Here is a 14,678-nt window from a genome sequence, read left to right as displayed (position 1 = left end):
CGCTTGCTGCAGGGCTCCCCAGGGAAGACTGGCCCCCGAGGCGGCGTGGTGAGTACCAGCGCCCTCCCTTCCCCCGCGTCCGGGCGGCGGCGGCGCGTGGGGGTCCGCCTCTGCTCTGACTNCCCCTCCCCTTCTCCTCTCAGTCCACCCCCTCCTCCTCCCACTCCCCCCTCCCCTTTCTCCACCTCCCCTGCGTGTGCGAACTCTCACCTCCGCTCCGCACCCCTGCCCCACGCAGCAAGGAGTCCGCGGAGAACCCGGCTACCCGGGCCCCAGCGGGGATGCGGGCGCCCCGGGGGTGCAGGGCTACCCCGGGCCCCCGGGCCCTCGAGGACTGGCTGGAGACCGAGGCGTGCCGGGACTGCCGGGGAGACAGGGCGTGGCGGTGAGTCGGCCCCCAGGAGTGAGGAGTTTCCGGGTAGGAAATCCCTTGCGGGGCGCTGCTGATCCCTCAAAGGCTGGGAGTCCCCAGAGCCAGCTGGCCTCCCCGAGGCCACCCACCTCGGACAGCTTGGGGCTGGGTGCGGCGGGAGGGAGGTCTGTGCGATGCCGCAGATACTTCCTTGGGAGAATGGGAGCCGGCCAGGGGCTTCCTCCTGGAAGGCCGCCTCTGCTCACAGGGCCGAGATGCCAGTGACCAGCACATCGTGGCCGTGATGATGAAGATGATGCAAGGTGAGGGCGGGGGCAGCACCCCCTCCTCCTCCCAGTCCGAGCGCCACCCTTCGGGAGCTGCTCCGCTTGGCCCTGCCCTGGGGTCTGCAGGCCCGGGTGCTCATTCCAGCTCTGCTTCCAAGAGGCCGGGGACCTATGTACATCTGTTCTCGCTGGAGCTTTGACTTCCGCATCCGCGAAGGAACGGGAGATTAAACACCGGGCTTTCACCTCTGCACACCTAGGGGCCAGGCTCGCGGGGGACGCTCTGCCTCCCCTTTCACCGAGCCCACCCCCATCTCACAGACCTCTCATCTCCCTCCTTTCCTCCCTCCCTCCAGAGCAACTGGCGGAGGTCGCTGTGAGTGCCAAGCGGGAGGCCCTGGGTGCGGTCGGGATGATGGGTCCTCCGGGACCCCCTGGGCCTCCTGGGTACCCAGGCAAGCAGGGACCCCACGGGCATCCTGGCCCTCGGGGTGTTCCTGGCATCGTGGGAGCTGTGGGTCAGATTGGCAACACAGGGCCCAAGGGTGAGTGCTGTTCTGTGGTGGGGGTGGGGGCTGGGCAGGTGTGGAGGGCCGAGGCCAGACCCCTATTGGGTTAAGGGTTGTGAGGATTGATGGCCTGGCCTCTTGTTTTCTCTTTCATCATCCCCACTCTGCGGATAAGGTACACTTTCCTCCGCCCTTTCAGCAAAGTTTTCCAGAAGTCATGTGTGACTCCTGGGCTTGCTTTCTCAGTAGAAAATTGATGGAAAGGAATGTACTATTTTATAGCTTGAGTGGTTTTTTGTGTGTGGGGGGGATGTTGTTATAAATTTGCTTAGTGGCACCCCATAAAGATCCTTCCACGTCTCTGGAAGCGGGGAGGTGAGTTAGCAAAGTACTAGAGCATGCAAACCCGAGAGTCACAAGCCAGGTGTCTGTCCAGACTCTGCCACTTTCTCCTTATAGACTTTGGACAAGTTACCTGATAATCTCCCTGGTCTTAGATTTATCATCTGTAAAATGGGGGATGTTAATAACCACCACCTCCTAGCATTGTCCTGAGGATTACATGTGGAGGTAATTTACGTAGAGCTGGCACATAGTAAATACTAGCTATCATTATTATTAGATGCTTTCCTGTAATGAACTTGATCAGCTGTAGCCTTCCATCCTGTCTGGACCTTCCTTTACTTAACCAGTTCTGCAGACATTTCCAACTTTCCCCTCTTAAAAACTAGCATAAAACAGCAATAATTGCTGTGTGTGAAATAGAAATGAAATAGCAACCGAAGTAGAAAAAACATCCTCCAGTTCTGAAAAATGAAGGCTTCTTTCTCTGCAGGAAAACGTGGAGAGAAGGGTGACCGGGGAGAGATGGGTCGTGGGCATCCCGGGATGCCTGGGCCCCCGGGGATCCCAGGTAAGACCTTGACCCTGCCCAGGGGCAGTTCTGTCCCTCAGCTCTGGGACTCCGGACCCGCAGATACTTGGGTCTCTGCACTGGGGAGCTCTTGGGTGGGGTCCGGCTGGGAACGGGACAGCTGAGATTCCGAGGACATCCTGGCTTGTAGCAAAACGAAGAGGCATTTGCTCCCAAGACTCACTAATTAGAAGTTGGGCGTAATGGATAATGCGACTTTCAGAATCCATCTGGGGCAGTCCCTTTTTCCTGGCCTCATCCTTGACCTCATCCCACCCCAGGGGACTTAGAATCCTGCAGCCAGCTGAGACAGGAGGCCCTGATGTCTTGGTGTTCTCCCTGTCACAGGACTCCCTGGCCGGCCCGGCCAAGCAATCAACGGCAAAGATGGAGCTCGAGGGTCCCCAGGGGCCCCGGGAGAAGCAGGCCGGCCAGGCCTGCCTGGGCCCGTGGGGCTGCCGGGCTTCTGTGAGCCTGCGGCCTGCCTTGGAGCCTCAGCCTACGCCTCTGCACGCCTCACGGAGCCTGGATCCATCAAGGGGCCATGAGCATGAGGCCGGGACAGAGCCCGGCGGGCATCCTGGGGGGAAAGGACTGGGTTCCCTCTGGGTGGACACACTCCCCCTCCCCCCATCCCTCAGCCCAGGAAGCCAGCTTTCCCAGGACCTTCCATCTGGGACCCAGGAATCCTGAGAGAAATTCTAAAATATGGGGTAAGGAAAGGGAGGGCACTGGAATGAAAAGGTGAGGCCAAGAGCCAGGGCGAGTGTCACTGGAGAGTCTTAGCTCTAAGGCAGATGGGTGGCTTTCCTTCCTGGAGCGTGACTCAGAAGTTACCAAAACAAATGTCTCCTTGATCTGTGCCATCTTCCAGTGGCCGTCTTCTTTGGGGCAGGTGGACTGAGGTCTCTGCCCGTCCCTGATCCCATCTTCCTCCCCTGGACTTGCTGGGTGATGGCTGGTGGGTGACTCCCAAGGTGGCCATCCTTAAGCCAACCCCACTATTTCCTCCCTGCCTCCCTCCCATCTGAGTATTTAAACACCCATCTCCCTTCTCCCCCCTGCATTACCCCCTCCCATCCCCACCCCTTCCCGAGATCCATCCAGACCTTTCTGTAAATAAAAGCCCCCACTTGGGTACAAATAGGATGGGAGTTTCTGGGCTGCCACTGTCTGGGCAGGGTGGGCAGGGGCCCCTGAAGGGGAGGCACGTTTGAGGATCATCTGTGGGAAGAACCTGGGGAAGAACCGGACGGTGACCTGCTGTGTAACTTTGGGCAGATCTCTTCAGCCATGTCCCAGCCGGGCACACCCAGCGACTTGCCAGGGCCCGGTGCACAGAAGGTCCTCCGTGAGACCCGGTACCCACAGCGGGCTGGCCTGGGGTAGTGAAAGATCCAAAGACTTGGTTTTTGTCTTTAGGGGTTCCCAAGTCTGTGGGACCCAGATCACTAGAGCAGAGGTGACAACCACTCACAACCACTTTCACTCGGGATGTCTAGGGGAGACTGGCTCAGATCTGATCTGTGCCCCTCACAGCTCTGTAGGCCGGCAAGGCCGCCCCGGCAGCAGGAGCAGCTGGGAAGGACATGGCGGGTACCTCGGACTCGTGCAAGGATGGGAGCTTTTGATTTTCAGGGAGTGACCGATCCTGGTGCTCCATTATTGATTTGGGCATTTTCCCCCCCAAATGAAACATTCTACTGGCCTCAGCCCCCCAAAGGCACAGGACTCCAGCTTGAGGTCTAAGCATTTGCCGAAGCCTGGACCCTCCTACCTTCACCCAAAACTTGGCGCTAGTCCCCACCTGAGCCGGGGCACCTTCTCCTACGAACAGCAGGGCGGAGAACTCCGCTCACTAGCCCACCCCCAGTCCTCCCTCCCCTGCCTCAACACACACATCCGCCAGTGACATCTCCGTCCCCTTATCCCAAATGATGGACAAGGTGAGGTAGCCGCAAGGGCCACGGGGGTGGCTTTGCCCTCAATGCTTTAGCAAATCCTGTATTCCAGCCTCCCAGCTCCCCTGCCTCCCCCCAGGAGCCCGCCGCCGCCACGGCTGCGCTGCTGTGGCTGCTGGAACAGGCTCAGAGGGGTGAGGGGAAGGGGAGCGGCAGGAGGTGAGTCATACCTGGTGGGGAGGGGGTGCCCCCTTCCCGAAGCCAAGTCGCTGTACTTGTGCTAGTCCCTGAAGCCTTGGGCTTAGAGCGCCAGTGTCGCCTCCTGGAGGTTTCCTCGTGTACCGGCTCTGGGCTCTTTCCGTGTCCCTCTGCAACTTTCCAGAGACCGGGTCCACTGGAGGATTTCAGTTACCACTGTAACGGGATGATTTTCAATCTTATGCAGTCACACCTCATTCACACTGATGGCAGAGAGCCTGCTTGGGATTCTCTGTCTCCTCTCTCTCTGTCCCTCCTTCACTCACGCTGTCTCTGTCTCCAAACAAATAAATAAACTTAAAAAGAACCGCTACAACTGGAACTCGGGAGATAAAAATCTAGTGCAACAAAATGGAGTAGGAACTCAACCCCTCCTGTTTGCAGCCAGGAAAAGGGGGATTCAGGAAGCCTAAAAGGAGTATGAAGACAGCCCAGCTCCTTCCCTGAGGCCGAGTAGCCTCTCCTCCACCAAGGGGCTTGCGAGGACTCTGGTCCCAAACCTAACCGTGGTAGAGCTCCAGGAGTCTGGATGATGGGATTTTTTTGTTTCAAGTGATTTAGTAAATCACTAATCTTTCAACCCCGATGGCCAGCGTCCAACCCATGCTGCTAAAATCAACGGTGACAAGGGCTTTCAGCCAGCGCTCTGGTGTTTTACTGACAAATGGGGTCTCGAGTTGGCTGCTGGGTACTGGGGCATTTTCTGAATGGTTGGGAGCTGCTCTAAAGGATTGGGTGGGAGCAGAAATATTCCCAGGATAAATGGTGGGCTTGTTTCTTATCCACAGAACAAAGCTTCTATCGGTGATAGGACCCACAGCCAGTTGCCTTGGTTCCTGGGCCTGTCATACTGCTCGTGAGGTGAAAATGAACCAAAGGTAGTGGATCTAGCTCTAGGTGGATGAGGAGAAATGTGTCCTCTGCCTCTTTGCCCACCCTATGTGATAAGCACCTCAATCTCAACCTGTCCAAAACTGAAGTCATTCCCCAGCCCCCAAACTGCTTCTTCATCGTACCCCAATCTCAGTGACTAGTTCTACCATCTACCAGGTGCCCAGGCCTGAAACCCACATCATTTTTAACTCCTGCCTTTATCTCCAATGCTAATGCATCACCAACCCTGTCAATCTCTCCTTTTCACTCATTTGTTCAGCAAATATTCATTCATTCTACAAATACTGTTGTCTCCCCGGTTAGAATCCAAGCACTATGAAGGCAGTTTTGTCTGTCGTTTTCACTGCTGTAGCCTCAGGGCCTTCAACAATATACAGTATTTAACAGGAACTTAATATATATTAGCTAAATGAATATTCTTTGTGATAAGATCCATATGCTTTATTATGGCACACTAGCCCCTGGGGGCTGGCCCATCTTCCTCTTCAGGCTCATTTCTCACTCCTAACTCTGCAATTCCTAAAAGGCCCCATGTTCTCTTGTTTGTATACCTGCTGTTGCCTGGAATACCACCACCATTTCTTTAGCTGATTCCTACTCCTATTTCAAAACTTGCTCATGTCCTCTAGAGATCCTCTCCTCCCACAACTGCCAGCTTCACCCTGCTCACTGGGCGTGGGCGGTCCTGGTTTCACAGATTTTTAGAAAATATGTGGGCATCTTCCTATCTGTCTCTGGTCAAATTGTTCGACAAATCCTGCTCCCTGGAACCCGTCCTGGATAAGACGATCCTGGGCTTTCCTATCCATGCTGCCTCAATAAGATGGTACCATTCCACTACGGGTTGTAGCCGCCTTCCCACCAAACTATACACAAGTTACCTGTTCACGTCGTTATGGTCTTGAAACATACGCTTTGGGACACAAGTTCCTTGTAATTTTCTTTGTATAGCACCTGGGACGGAGCTTAAAAGCCCTCAGGTAGGACTCATGAAGCTTTCTGCTAATGATGATAAAACACCCAAAACAGTCAAAGTTACATAAAACACGTATGTGCTGAAGAATCCAAAGGACTGATGAAGAAGACCAAGTGGAAGCAGGCTTCCTCAGCGAGGGGAATGCTACGTACAGGATTAAGAATGACAGGAAAAATATAAAGGCCAAGGGCAAGCTGGCACCATCACTGGAACGAAAATTTTTGAATTAATCCTAGGAGTTCTGCTCCTATCCTAAACAGAGGGAAAATTTACTAGTAGCTCTCAGACTTCTGCAAAGGACCAAGATTGATAAAGGCAGTCAGTATATACTCAGGGCGCCTCAGTGGCTCAGTTGGTTAAGTGACTTCAGCTCAGGTCATGATCGCACGGTTCATGGGTTCGAACACCACGTCAGGCTCCGTGCTGACAGCTCAGAGCCTGGAGCCTGCTTCAGATTCTGCATCTCCCTCTCTTTCTGCCCCTCTCTTGCTCTCCCTCTCTCAGAAATAAATAAACATTAAAAAACATTTTTAAAAAAGACAGTCTATACTCTACCTCAGCAGAGACTCTACCTTATTCAGAGATCAACACTGCTGAGGTCCTGCCATTTCACCCGAGGCCTTGATCTGCTTTATCCTGTGTCCTGTACATCCACGAGTATTAGGATACACAGTGCCACCTCCTTCCTCAGCTCGCCACTCCACTCTTGTCTCTGACTAGTCAATACCTAGGGAACCCACCAGTGCTACCCAGCCATCCCTATGCCTCGGCCATCCATAAACCGGAGGTGACTAGGTCAAAACAGTCACATAATAAGAAGCTAGTTACTGGTGTCACAGGTAAGGGAGCCCAGAGAGGTAGCTGGAGCAGACCAGACAGGCGCGAGACAATCTGAGCTGATGGAAGTGGAGGAGTGGTTCCGAACACAGCTCCTGAGGAACCTCAAGAAGCGGTGGCACTCTGGAGGGGGGCTGGTGGAAGGGACAGAGGGCCGTGCGCGTCAGGCACAGTGTGGCGGTCACGTCGCTCAACAGTCCGGCCGCTTCTTCCTGCTCTTCATGACTAGCCCTCGGTCCCTCTGGGGTAACAAACATACGTCTAAGTAACAAATGGCACACGATTTTGTCAAATTACAGACAAAGTCCATCAATCTGCATTTGCAATTTTTAATGTTTCACTTGTGCAGAACTGAAATGTGTATTTAAAGGCACAGAAGGAAGGAAAGGCAGTTATCACAGCGTGAGTCCACAGATAAAGAGTGCCAGATAAAACCATAAGACTGCTCCTCTTTAGCCTTAGGAAAATAAATAATGCAGTACTAAACTAGCTTTATTTTTATTAGATTTCCATGTAAAGGCAGTACCCAAATAGCAGCCGAGTAAAAGACTTTCTGGCCAGGTACCAAAGATGCACAGTTGATCCACTTTGGGATGAACGCCCGGAAAGGAAACGTTACCAGAGGGTGCAAGCTCTAGGCACAAAGTAAGTTCTCATTCAGAAAGTGGACAGAGATTTGAAGCAGTCAAACACAAAGAGCTTTGAAAACTGGAAAAGGAATCTGTTGTCACGTTTGTTTTGAAAATAAAAATTAGCTGCACATCAAGAACTGTACTTTTCAAAAATGGAATCAGGCCTGATTAGTACTTATGACTTCCTGATAAAAATTACAAAAATAAAAATGGAAACTCTTCTGTTCTTGAAAGAGATATAAAACTATATATTTTTTCTCCTGAAATACCATAAGAGAATCATCAGTATTTCACCCTTACGTCTCTTAAAATGTCCTTTTGTTCTTCTCTCCACATTCCGCCCCTTTAAAAATAGCCAAACCTTTTCAACATGGCAACTGCTGCTAAGTGAAAGGATGCACTGTTTACTGAATGAAAGAGTATAAATAAGGAAAAAGCTGAAATGTTCTGAAAAATGCTAGTTTACCCCATAATGAGATCATATCGGCCAGGTAGAAAGATAAAGGCAGAGACTTTCCTGAAAACAAAAACAAAACCCAGGGATTGAAAACCTTCTGAACATAATTTCTAATTTCGAAGCTCCTGATTGGTGTGAAGCAAGAGAGGGAACAGAGAATTTGATAGAACAGAACATATTTCTAACTGGTTTCATATAAATCACATCAGCCTTACCAATTATTATCTTTCTTCCTTATTTAAAGCACTGATTGGCCAGGGCAGATCACAAGAACATGGAAGTGAAAACAAATCTCAGCTCGGGTCCGAGCACAGTGATTTGGGACCACTGTCTCACTCCCTCACAGAGGACACTGGGCAGCATACCCTTTTTAAACATAGGCCCCCAAACACCTTATATGCACATTCCACCTAAGTGTGTGAATAAAACAAGTTCTGTATTTTCTCAAATCATTTTAAAAGTTGATGGTAAAATTAGATGCTCGAGATAAAACCATGCCTTTAAAAACATTAAGCCTCAAAATTTCATCCAGTGTTTTCAAGAAACGGATTATTAAAATCATTTTTGAAATGAGATATTAAAGGTATTTAAATCTGGGTTTTTCTGTACTTAATAATTTTCCTTAAAAAAACAAAAAACAAACAAAAAAAAGGTTTAAAAACATCAAGAGCTGGAACATGCTGTCAGGACAGAAATAACCGGAAATGTCTTCAAGTCGCCGACCCTGGGCACCTCAGTCTTGTTTTGTATTTTCCAAAGCTTGAAGCCTCTCCAGTAGTGGAGGGTGAGAATAATGCCACATTGAAAACAGCCAGTCCGAAACAGGAAATCCCAAGTTATCTTTGTTCAGTTTGATTAAAGCAGAATATAAGTCTTTAGCTTTCCCAAGTTTCTTGGCGAATGCATCGGCTTGAAACTCAAATCTGCGGCTTAGGACTGTTAGGCAGAAAGAAAGAACCTGAAAACATAAACAGAAGGGGTTTGACCACTGCCCACCTCTGCGGCCACTGACGGATGCACGAGCAAGGCCTGCAGGGGAAGGTCAGCTTGGGATAAGAGAAACAGCAGGCGCACAGGAAGATCACTGGTATTCAGGGGACCTAGGGTGGGGAATTATTATAAATTGAGACTTTTCCTCTGAGCAAACAGATCAGAAACAGATCTATATTCCGAAGCAATGTTATTCTTACCATAAAAAAAAATACTAATTTTTAAGACTGCCATGTGCAGTCACTGATGTAAGCACTTTACGTATTCCCCAATAATCCTACATGGTAATTAGTCTTACTGTTGTTTCACAGATGAGGAAGGTCATGTTCAGAGAGGTGAAATAACTAGGTGCAAGTCACACAGCTAGAAAGTGGTGGCGCTGTGATTCTTGGTACCTCCATAGCCCACACACATGATCTTCCTCTGGGTCAGAGTTAAGTCATGGTGATTTCCATTCAGACCCTTTCTTTCTCTATTAAATATATTCTTGGGAGGCATCTGGGTGGCTCAGTCAGTAAAAGCATCCAACTTCAGCTCAGGTCATGATCTCGTGATTTGTGAGTTTGAGCCCCATATCGGGCTCTGTGCTGTTAGCTCAGAGCCTGGAGCCTGCTTGNTATATGTATATATATATATATATATATGTATATATATATATATTCTTAAGGTGCCTGGGTGGCTCAGTTGGTTAAGAGTCCAACTTTGGCTCAGGTCATAATCTCATAGTCTGTGAGTTCGACCCCCACAACAGGCTGTCTGCTGTCAGCACAGAGCCCGCTTCAGATCCTCTGTCTCTATCTCCCCCTCTCAAAAATAAACATTTTTAAAACTTAAAAGTCTTGTTCACTAATTCCATATCAGAGGATATAGCCCACCACCTCAAAATGGAATTTTCTAAAGTGTTCTGAGCTATGGCAGCATTGCCAGAATGAATATCCAGTTTCTGAATGGACCCTTGCAAAGGGGACAAATTTCATTTGAAAATATACATTTCTGAGAGAAAAATAATTTCTTTGCACATTGGAGTACTTCAGGTTGAATGACATGAGTTCTAGTTCCTAATACCTCAGCATTAAGACAAAAAATAATAAAAAAAGTCTCTCATTTGTATCTCTCACTGCCACTAGCAAATAGAGTTTCAAAATGCAGTCTGGGAGTTCCTAATACCTTCTTAGACATATTCAAAGTTAATATCTGAATTCTGCCTGAGATGTCTCTCCAAATCGTGAATAGATTTTTTAGGACAGAGTCACTAAGTTGTCCCTGTCAAGCTATCGATCGATCAATCTTTCTCCTGATTTTAAGTGTCCCAAGCAAAGCGCTCTTCACTACCCTGCACCTGCCACCTCTGCTGTACGCTGCCAAACCCTTCTTAATATTAAGGGCAATTTCCTCATCTTTCCCTGGGAAATAGCTCTTTCCTATCATGCCCTCTTTTTAAATTTTATTTTTTAAATTTATTTTTAATGTTTCTCTTTGAGAGAAAGAGACAGAGTACAAGTGGGGGAGGGGAAGAGGGAAAGAGGGAGACACGGAATCTGAAGCAGGCTCCAGGCTCTGAGCTGTCAGCACAGAGCCTGACGTGGGGCTCGAACCCACAAACTGTGAGATCATGACCTGAGCCGAAGTCGGATGCTTAACCGACGAGCCACCCAGGCGCCCCATCCTATCATGCCCTCTTAAATGCTGGCATTTGGGGCGCCTGGGTGNAAAAAAAAAAAAAAAAAAAAAAAAAAAAAAAAAAACATTAAATGCTGGCATTAAACCTAAGTGTTTTTGTTTAAATATCTAGTTCTTTTGAAACAAATCTGGGCTCTTCAAGATTTTTTAAACGGTTGCTAATATCTCTGCGGATTAATCACATTTCAAATTACTCTAATACCCCACATTTATTTGGTGGTTTTTGAAGTGAACACAACCAGTCACTATAAGAAAGCAAACAAGCAACACAAAAATCTCTGAGCAGCCAAATTAGCTGCAGCGGAGAATAACCACTAACACCATGCATGCCTGTATTTAGAACAGGACCCTTTGGAACAGACAGAATCTAGTAACCGCTACCTAATGAGTTTGGTGATCTGATTTCCTCATCTAGGGTAGGTTAAGGATACAAACTAGAAAGGGATGATGATGTACAGGAAACTCGCACTGACACTAGTAAGGATTATCAGCCTGATGGTGAGGGAAGAAACAAAAAAATTCATTAAATAACTATAAGTAGCACAACTGCTTAAAAAGCAGAGTAGTGGGAGTCATTGAGTATATACATAGCTCAGTGTCCTTAAGACACTCCTGAACTGTGAACAGAAGACAGGAATGGGAAGATCATTAAAGAGTTCTCTAGAGGAGCCTGGCTGGCTCAGTCGGTGGAGCATGAGACTCTTGATCTTGGAGTTGTGAGTTCAAGCCCCACACTGGGTGTGGAGATTACTTAAAAATAAATTCTTAAAAAAAGTCTTTAACCTCTTTAAGCAGTAACAAACTGCATAAGGCATTTTATACATATTCTCAGTTAAAATAAAAAAGAATTTAAAGGTAATAAATCTCAGTGCTCTGGAAAACTTGGTTTATATGGACAATGCTATGCAAATATGATCTATTCCTATTTCTCTTCTGAGCTGCCTCCCCCTTTTTAATGAAGAAATAGGATTCATTTAGTCTATCTAAAAATCTTAATTCTACAACCTGGCTCAAAGAAAGAATTTTTGTGAATGGAGATCACTCAAAATCCCCAATATTATTCTCGGCTTAATTTATCAAATATCATGAAATGTTGCCATCATCAGAATCAGATTTGTTAATATACAGTCTGATCGCCTGTACGGCATCCCCCTCCTGAGCAGTCGGAGTGGTGGTTCTTAAGCCTCACTTATAAGAACACACCCGGTTTCGACTTAGAGGGCCTGTGGTGGTGGTGGTGGTGGGGACCCTCAGCCTGTTCTGAAGCGAGCGGGTGTCGAACACGATCAGGGGGAACACAGTTACAGCCTCCCTTATCCAGCCATTCAGGCACTCAACTCTCACTGTTCGGTCCCCTCACACAAGATTTTCAGCCAAACACTGGTGAAATGTGACCTACATGGCATTCTACCAGAGAATCTCCACCTACCGGGTCTCTGAGGTGTGTTAGATCCAGGTTTTCACCACTAAAGTCTAGTCCTCGAGTATTCCCCTGTTAACAGCATGCAAGCATTTGTTCATTTGGGCTTTTCTGCTACTTCCTTCCACTGGCCAGTAAATCAAGGGACCAAAAGGTTCTCTTTCATCTACTTGTTAAAACTACAGTTTTGTTTATTTCTTTTTTCAGTATCCTAAAGGTTCTAGATTTGAAATACAAGGGCAGATATAAGATAATTGTAAAGATTATACATTACCTCATTGTAAGGTGAAAAAATAAACTGGAAGATGATCAATAATCCAATTAGAGTGGGTTGGCTGTTATAGAAACCAAATGCAGAAAAAAGCTCCTTTCGACCAATTAATACAGCAAACAAGAAGAAACACAGGAAGGAATTCATCTAGAAAGACACAAAATCAAAGTTATTACTAAGGTTGATTTATTTCACTGTGGGATCAGAAGCACCAAAATACTAGAATCAGACTTCATGGTGCGATTTTAATAACCGTGTTAGTGTAATCAGAGAAAAAAAGTTAATTAGGTAATTTTATAGTTTTATTCTAGAAAGAAAAATAAAATTTCCCCTAAATGTATAAGCTGTATAGTTTTTTAGAAGGAGACAGGCTTATGTGGAGCCTCCAATGACTGAGGGTTGAAAGTGGCCAATAGCAATGGGATATTTTTTTTTCTGTAAAAAGTTAAAGGGCTAGAATGGATTCTGGCTTTGTTTGCATTAAATTGTAATCAGACACAAGGCCTTCCACCTGACCTTGATGTAGAAGCTCCAAGAAACAAGCTACCCTTGAATACTCTTTAGGACCACTGGAGCTGTACTGAGCAGTTGGGTCCAAGAAAAAAGTGATGTATCTTTAACAATAAATGAGGGAAAAAGAGTCACAGTCTACTAAGTATGAGTAAAGGGGTGCTGGAGTGAGGCTGGAGAACCGATACCATTCTTCTCCTCGGCGGTCAGGATCCTGGGAGACCATAGGTGCCATATTTGAGTGTGCTGCTCCAAACCATTTACCAGGGAACTCAAAAGCTACCAGCCTAGAGTGGGACTCAGCATAAGGCTCACAGCCCCAGGATGAAGTGCAAGCAGCTCACCATTCAGCCCTTGTAACTCCATGCATCCACATGACAAGCTCCTAGAATTATAAAGGCCCCTAGAATTATGAGCCATCCACACTTTTGTCAAGTGACTACTGTTCTTCTGAAAAACAACGGTGGGTGTGCTACTGTGCCCTACTAGAGGCTGATTCCTGGGGCGCCTGTGTGGCTCACTTGGTTAAGCTTCCAACTTCAGCTCAGGTCATGATCTCACAGTTTGTGAGTTTGAGTCCCACATCGGGCTCGGTGCTGACAGCTGAGAGCCTGGAACCTGTTTCGGATTCTGTATCTCCCTCTCTCTCTCTCTCACATATAAATAAATATTAAAAAATTAAAAAAAAAAAAAAAGAGAGAGAGAGACTGATTCCTGACTGTGGGATGCCAGGACCCTGCAGTTAGAGCTGCCTTTCCTACACGGGACACTATGCTGGTCCACTTGGCCAGGAAACTGGAATGCCCTGAAGCGCTCCAATGTCACGTCTAAGTGGCATATATGTGAACGGGAATGAAGGATGTCATGAAGACAGAAGTGAAAAGAGCAGGTGGCTTATACTCCTAGTACTTGGTAACTCCCACCCTCTGCCATCCCTCAATCAACCCTTACTCATGGGGAGCTCCCTATAATCATTTAATTGAGGAGGAAAAACCTGAGCCCATTTTACAAATCACTTAATACAATCTGCTGGCACGGGCTGAAAGTGGGCTGCTGTGGCACTGCAGGACCACTCAGGGCTATTCCTGGAAGACAGTGGTGAAGGAAATACTCTCAGTGAAAGAAACTTTAGGTAGTATACCTCACTGCCCACTCAGTCTGGACGGAGAGAAGGCCTGAGCTGAGGTTATACAATCATTGGCAGTGGGTAAATAACGGTTCGGCTGGATGATCAGGGCCTCGGAACAAAGCCAAGGATGGCTAACAAAAAGATCTGGAAAAGAGGTATGTGGGAAAACTTCCAAAATTAGCCCAGAGTATGATGATATGCTGGTCCACTGTGAGTGTTCACCAAAAGAGTCCACAGTAAAGGAGGCTGTCGATAAGGTGGAGAAGATACCGTCTCTGTGGATGTCAGTCAGCCTCTTTCCCTAGACACTCTAGGACTTGGTCAAGGGGCTCTTCAACAAAGTGGCCAAGGTGCCAGAAATAGAGTCAGTGCGTTAGTCAACAATCTAGACATCACCCCACTGGCTTTTGATGAGTGCCCAGTCTATCAGAAGGGGCAGGTACCACTCGGATCAGGTACCACACCTCAGGGAGCAGCCCACCACCTCGGTAGCCTAATTCCATTGGACCCCTCTCTTCATGAAAGCAGCAGTGACTTTCCTCTTTAGACTGAATGCTGTGAACTTGGATTTGGACTTATCCTCTTATCCACTGCAATGTATCCATACAACTAGCCTCAAGCCAAACTCATTTTCTGCTGAAAGATGCAAGGCAATTGGAAGG

General features: G+C 47.9%; 2 protein-coding genes across 2 annotated transcripts in view; one reads left to right on the top strand and one right to left on the bottom strand.

Moving 5' to 3' along the window:
* COL9A2 (collagen type IX alpha 2 chain) overlaps positions 1-3,193 on the top strand; it is a 15,622-nt gene extending 12,429 nt beyond the window's left edge. Inside the window, exons 26-31 of the mRNA XM_077752171.1 lie at positions 13-48; positions 239-385; positions 621-675; positions 996-1,184; positions 1,984-2,061; positions 2,410-3,193. Coding sequence (XP_077608297.1) covers positions 13-48; positions 239-385; positions 621-675; positions 996-1,184; positions 1,984-2,061; positions 2,410-2,609 — 705 coding nt within the window. The 3' untranslated portion in view covers positions 2,610-3,193. The remainder of the gene's footprint in view (positions 1-12; positions 49-238; positions 386-620; positions 676-995; positions 1,185-1,983; positions 2,062-2,409) is intronic.
* A 4,049-nt stretch (positions 3,194-7,242) lies between these two features.
* Positions 7,243-14,678, bottom strand: part of ZMPSTE24 (zinc metallopeptidase STE24) — a 40,427-nt gene continuing 32,991 nt past the window's right edge. Inside the window, exons 9-10 of the mRNA XM_077751965.1 lie at positions 12,381-12,524; positions 7,243-8,974 (exon numbers count right to left, since the gene is read on the bottom strand). Coding sequence (XP_077608091.1) covers positions 8,750-8,974; positions 12,381-12,524 — 369 coding nt within the window. The 3' untranslated portion in view covers positions 7,243-8,749. The remainder of the gene's footprint in view (positions 8,975-12,380; positions 12,525-14,678) is intronic.

This window comes from Crocuta crocuta, unplaced genomic scaffold (genome assembly GCF_008692635.1).
Source record: "Crocuta crocuta isolate KB4526 unplaced genomic scaffold, BGI_CrCroc_1.0 scaffold367, whole genome shotgun sequence".
NCBI lineage: Eukaryota > Metazoa > Chordata > Mammalia > Carnivora > Hyaenidae > Crocuta > Crocuta crocuta.
The sequence above is the reverse complement of the archived record's forward strand: the minus strand, read 5'-3'. Positions and strand labels throughout refer to the sequence as shown.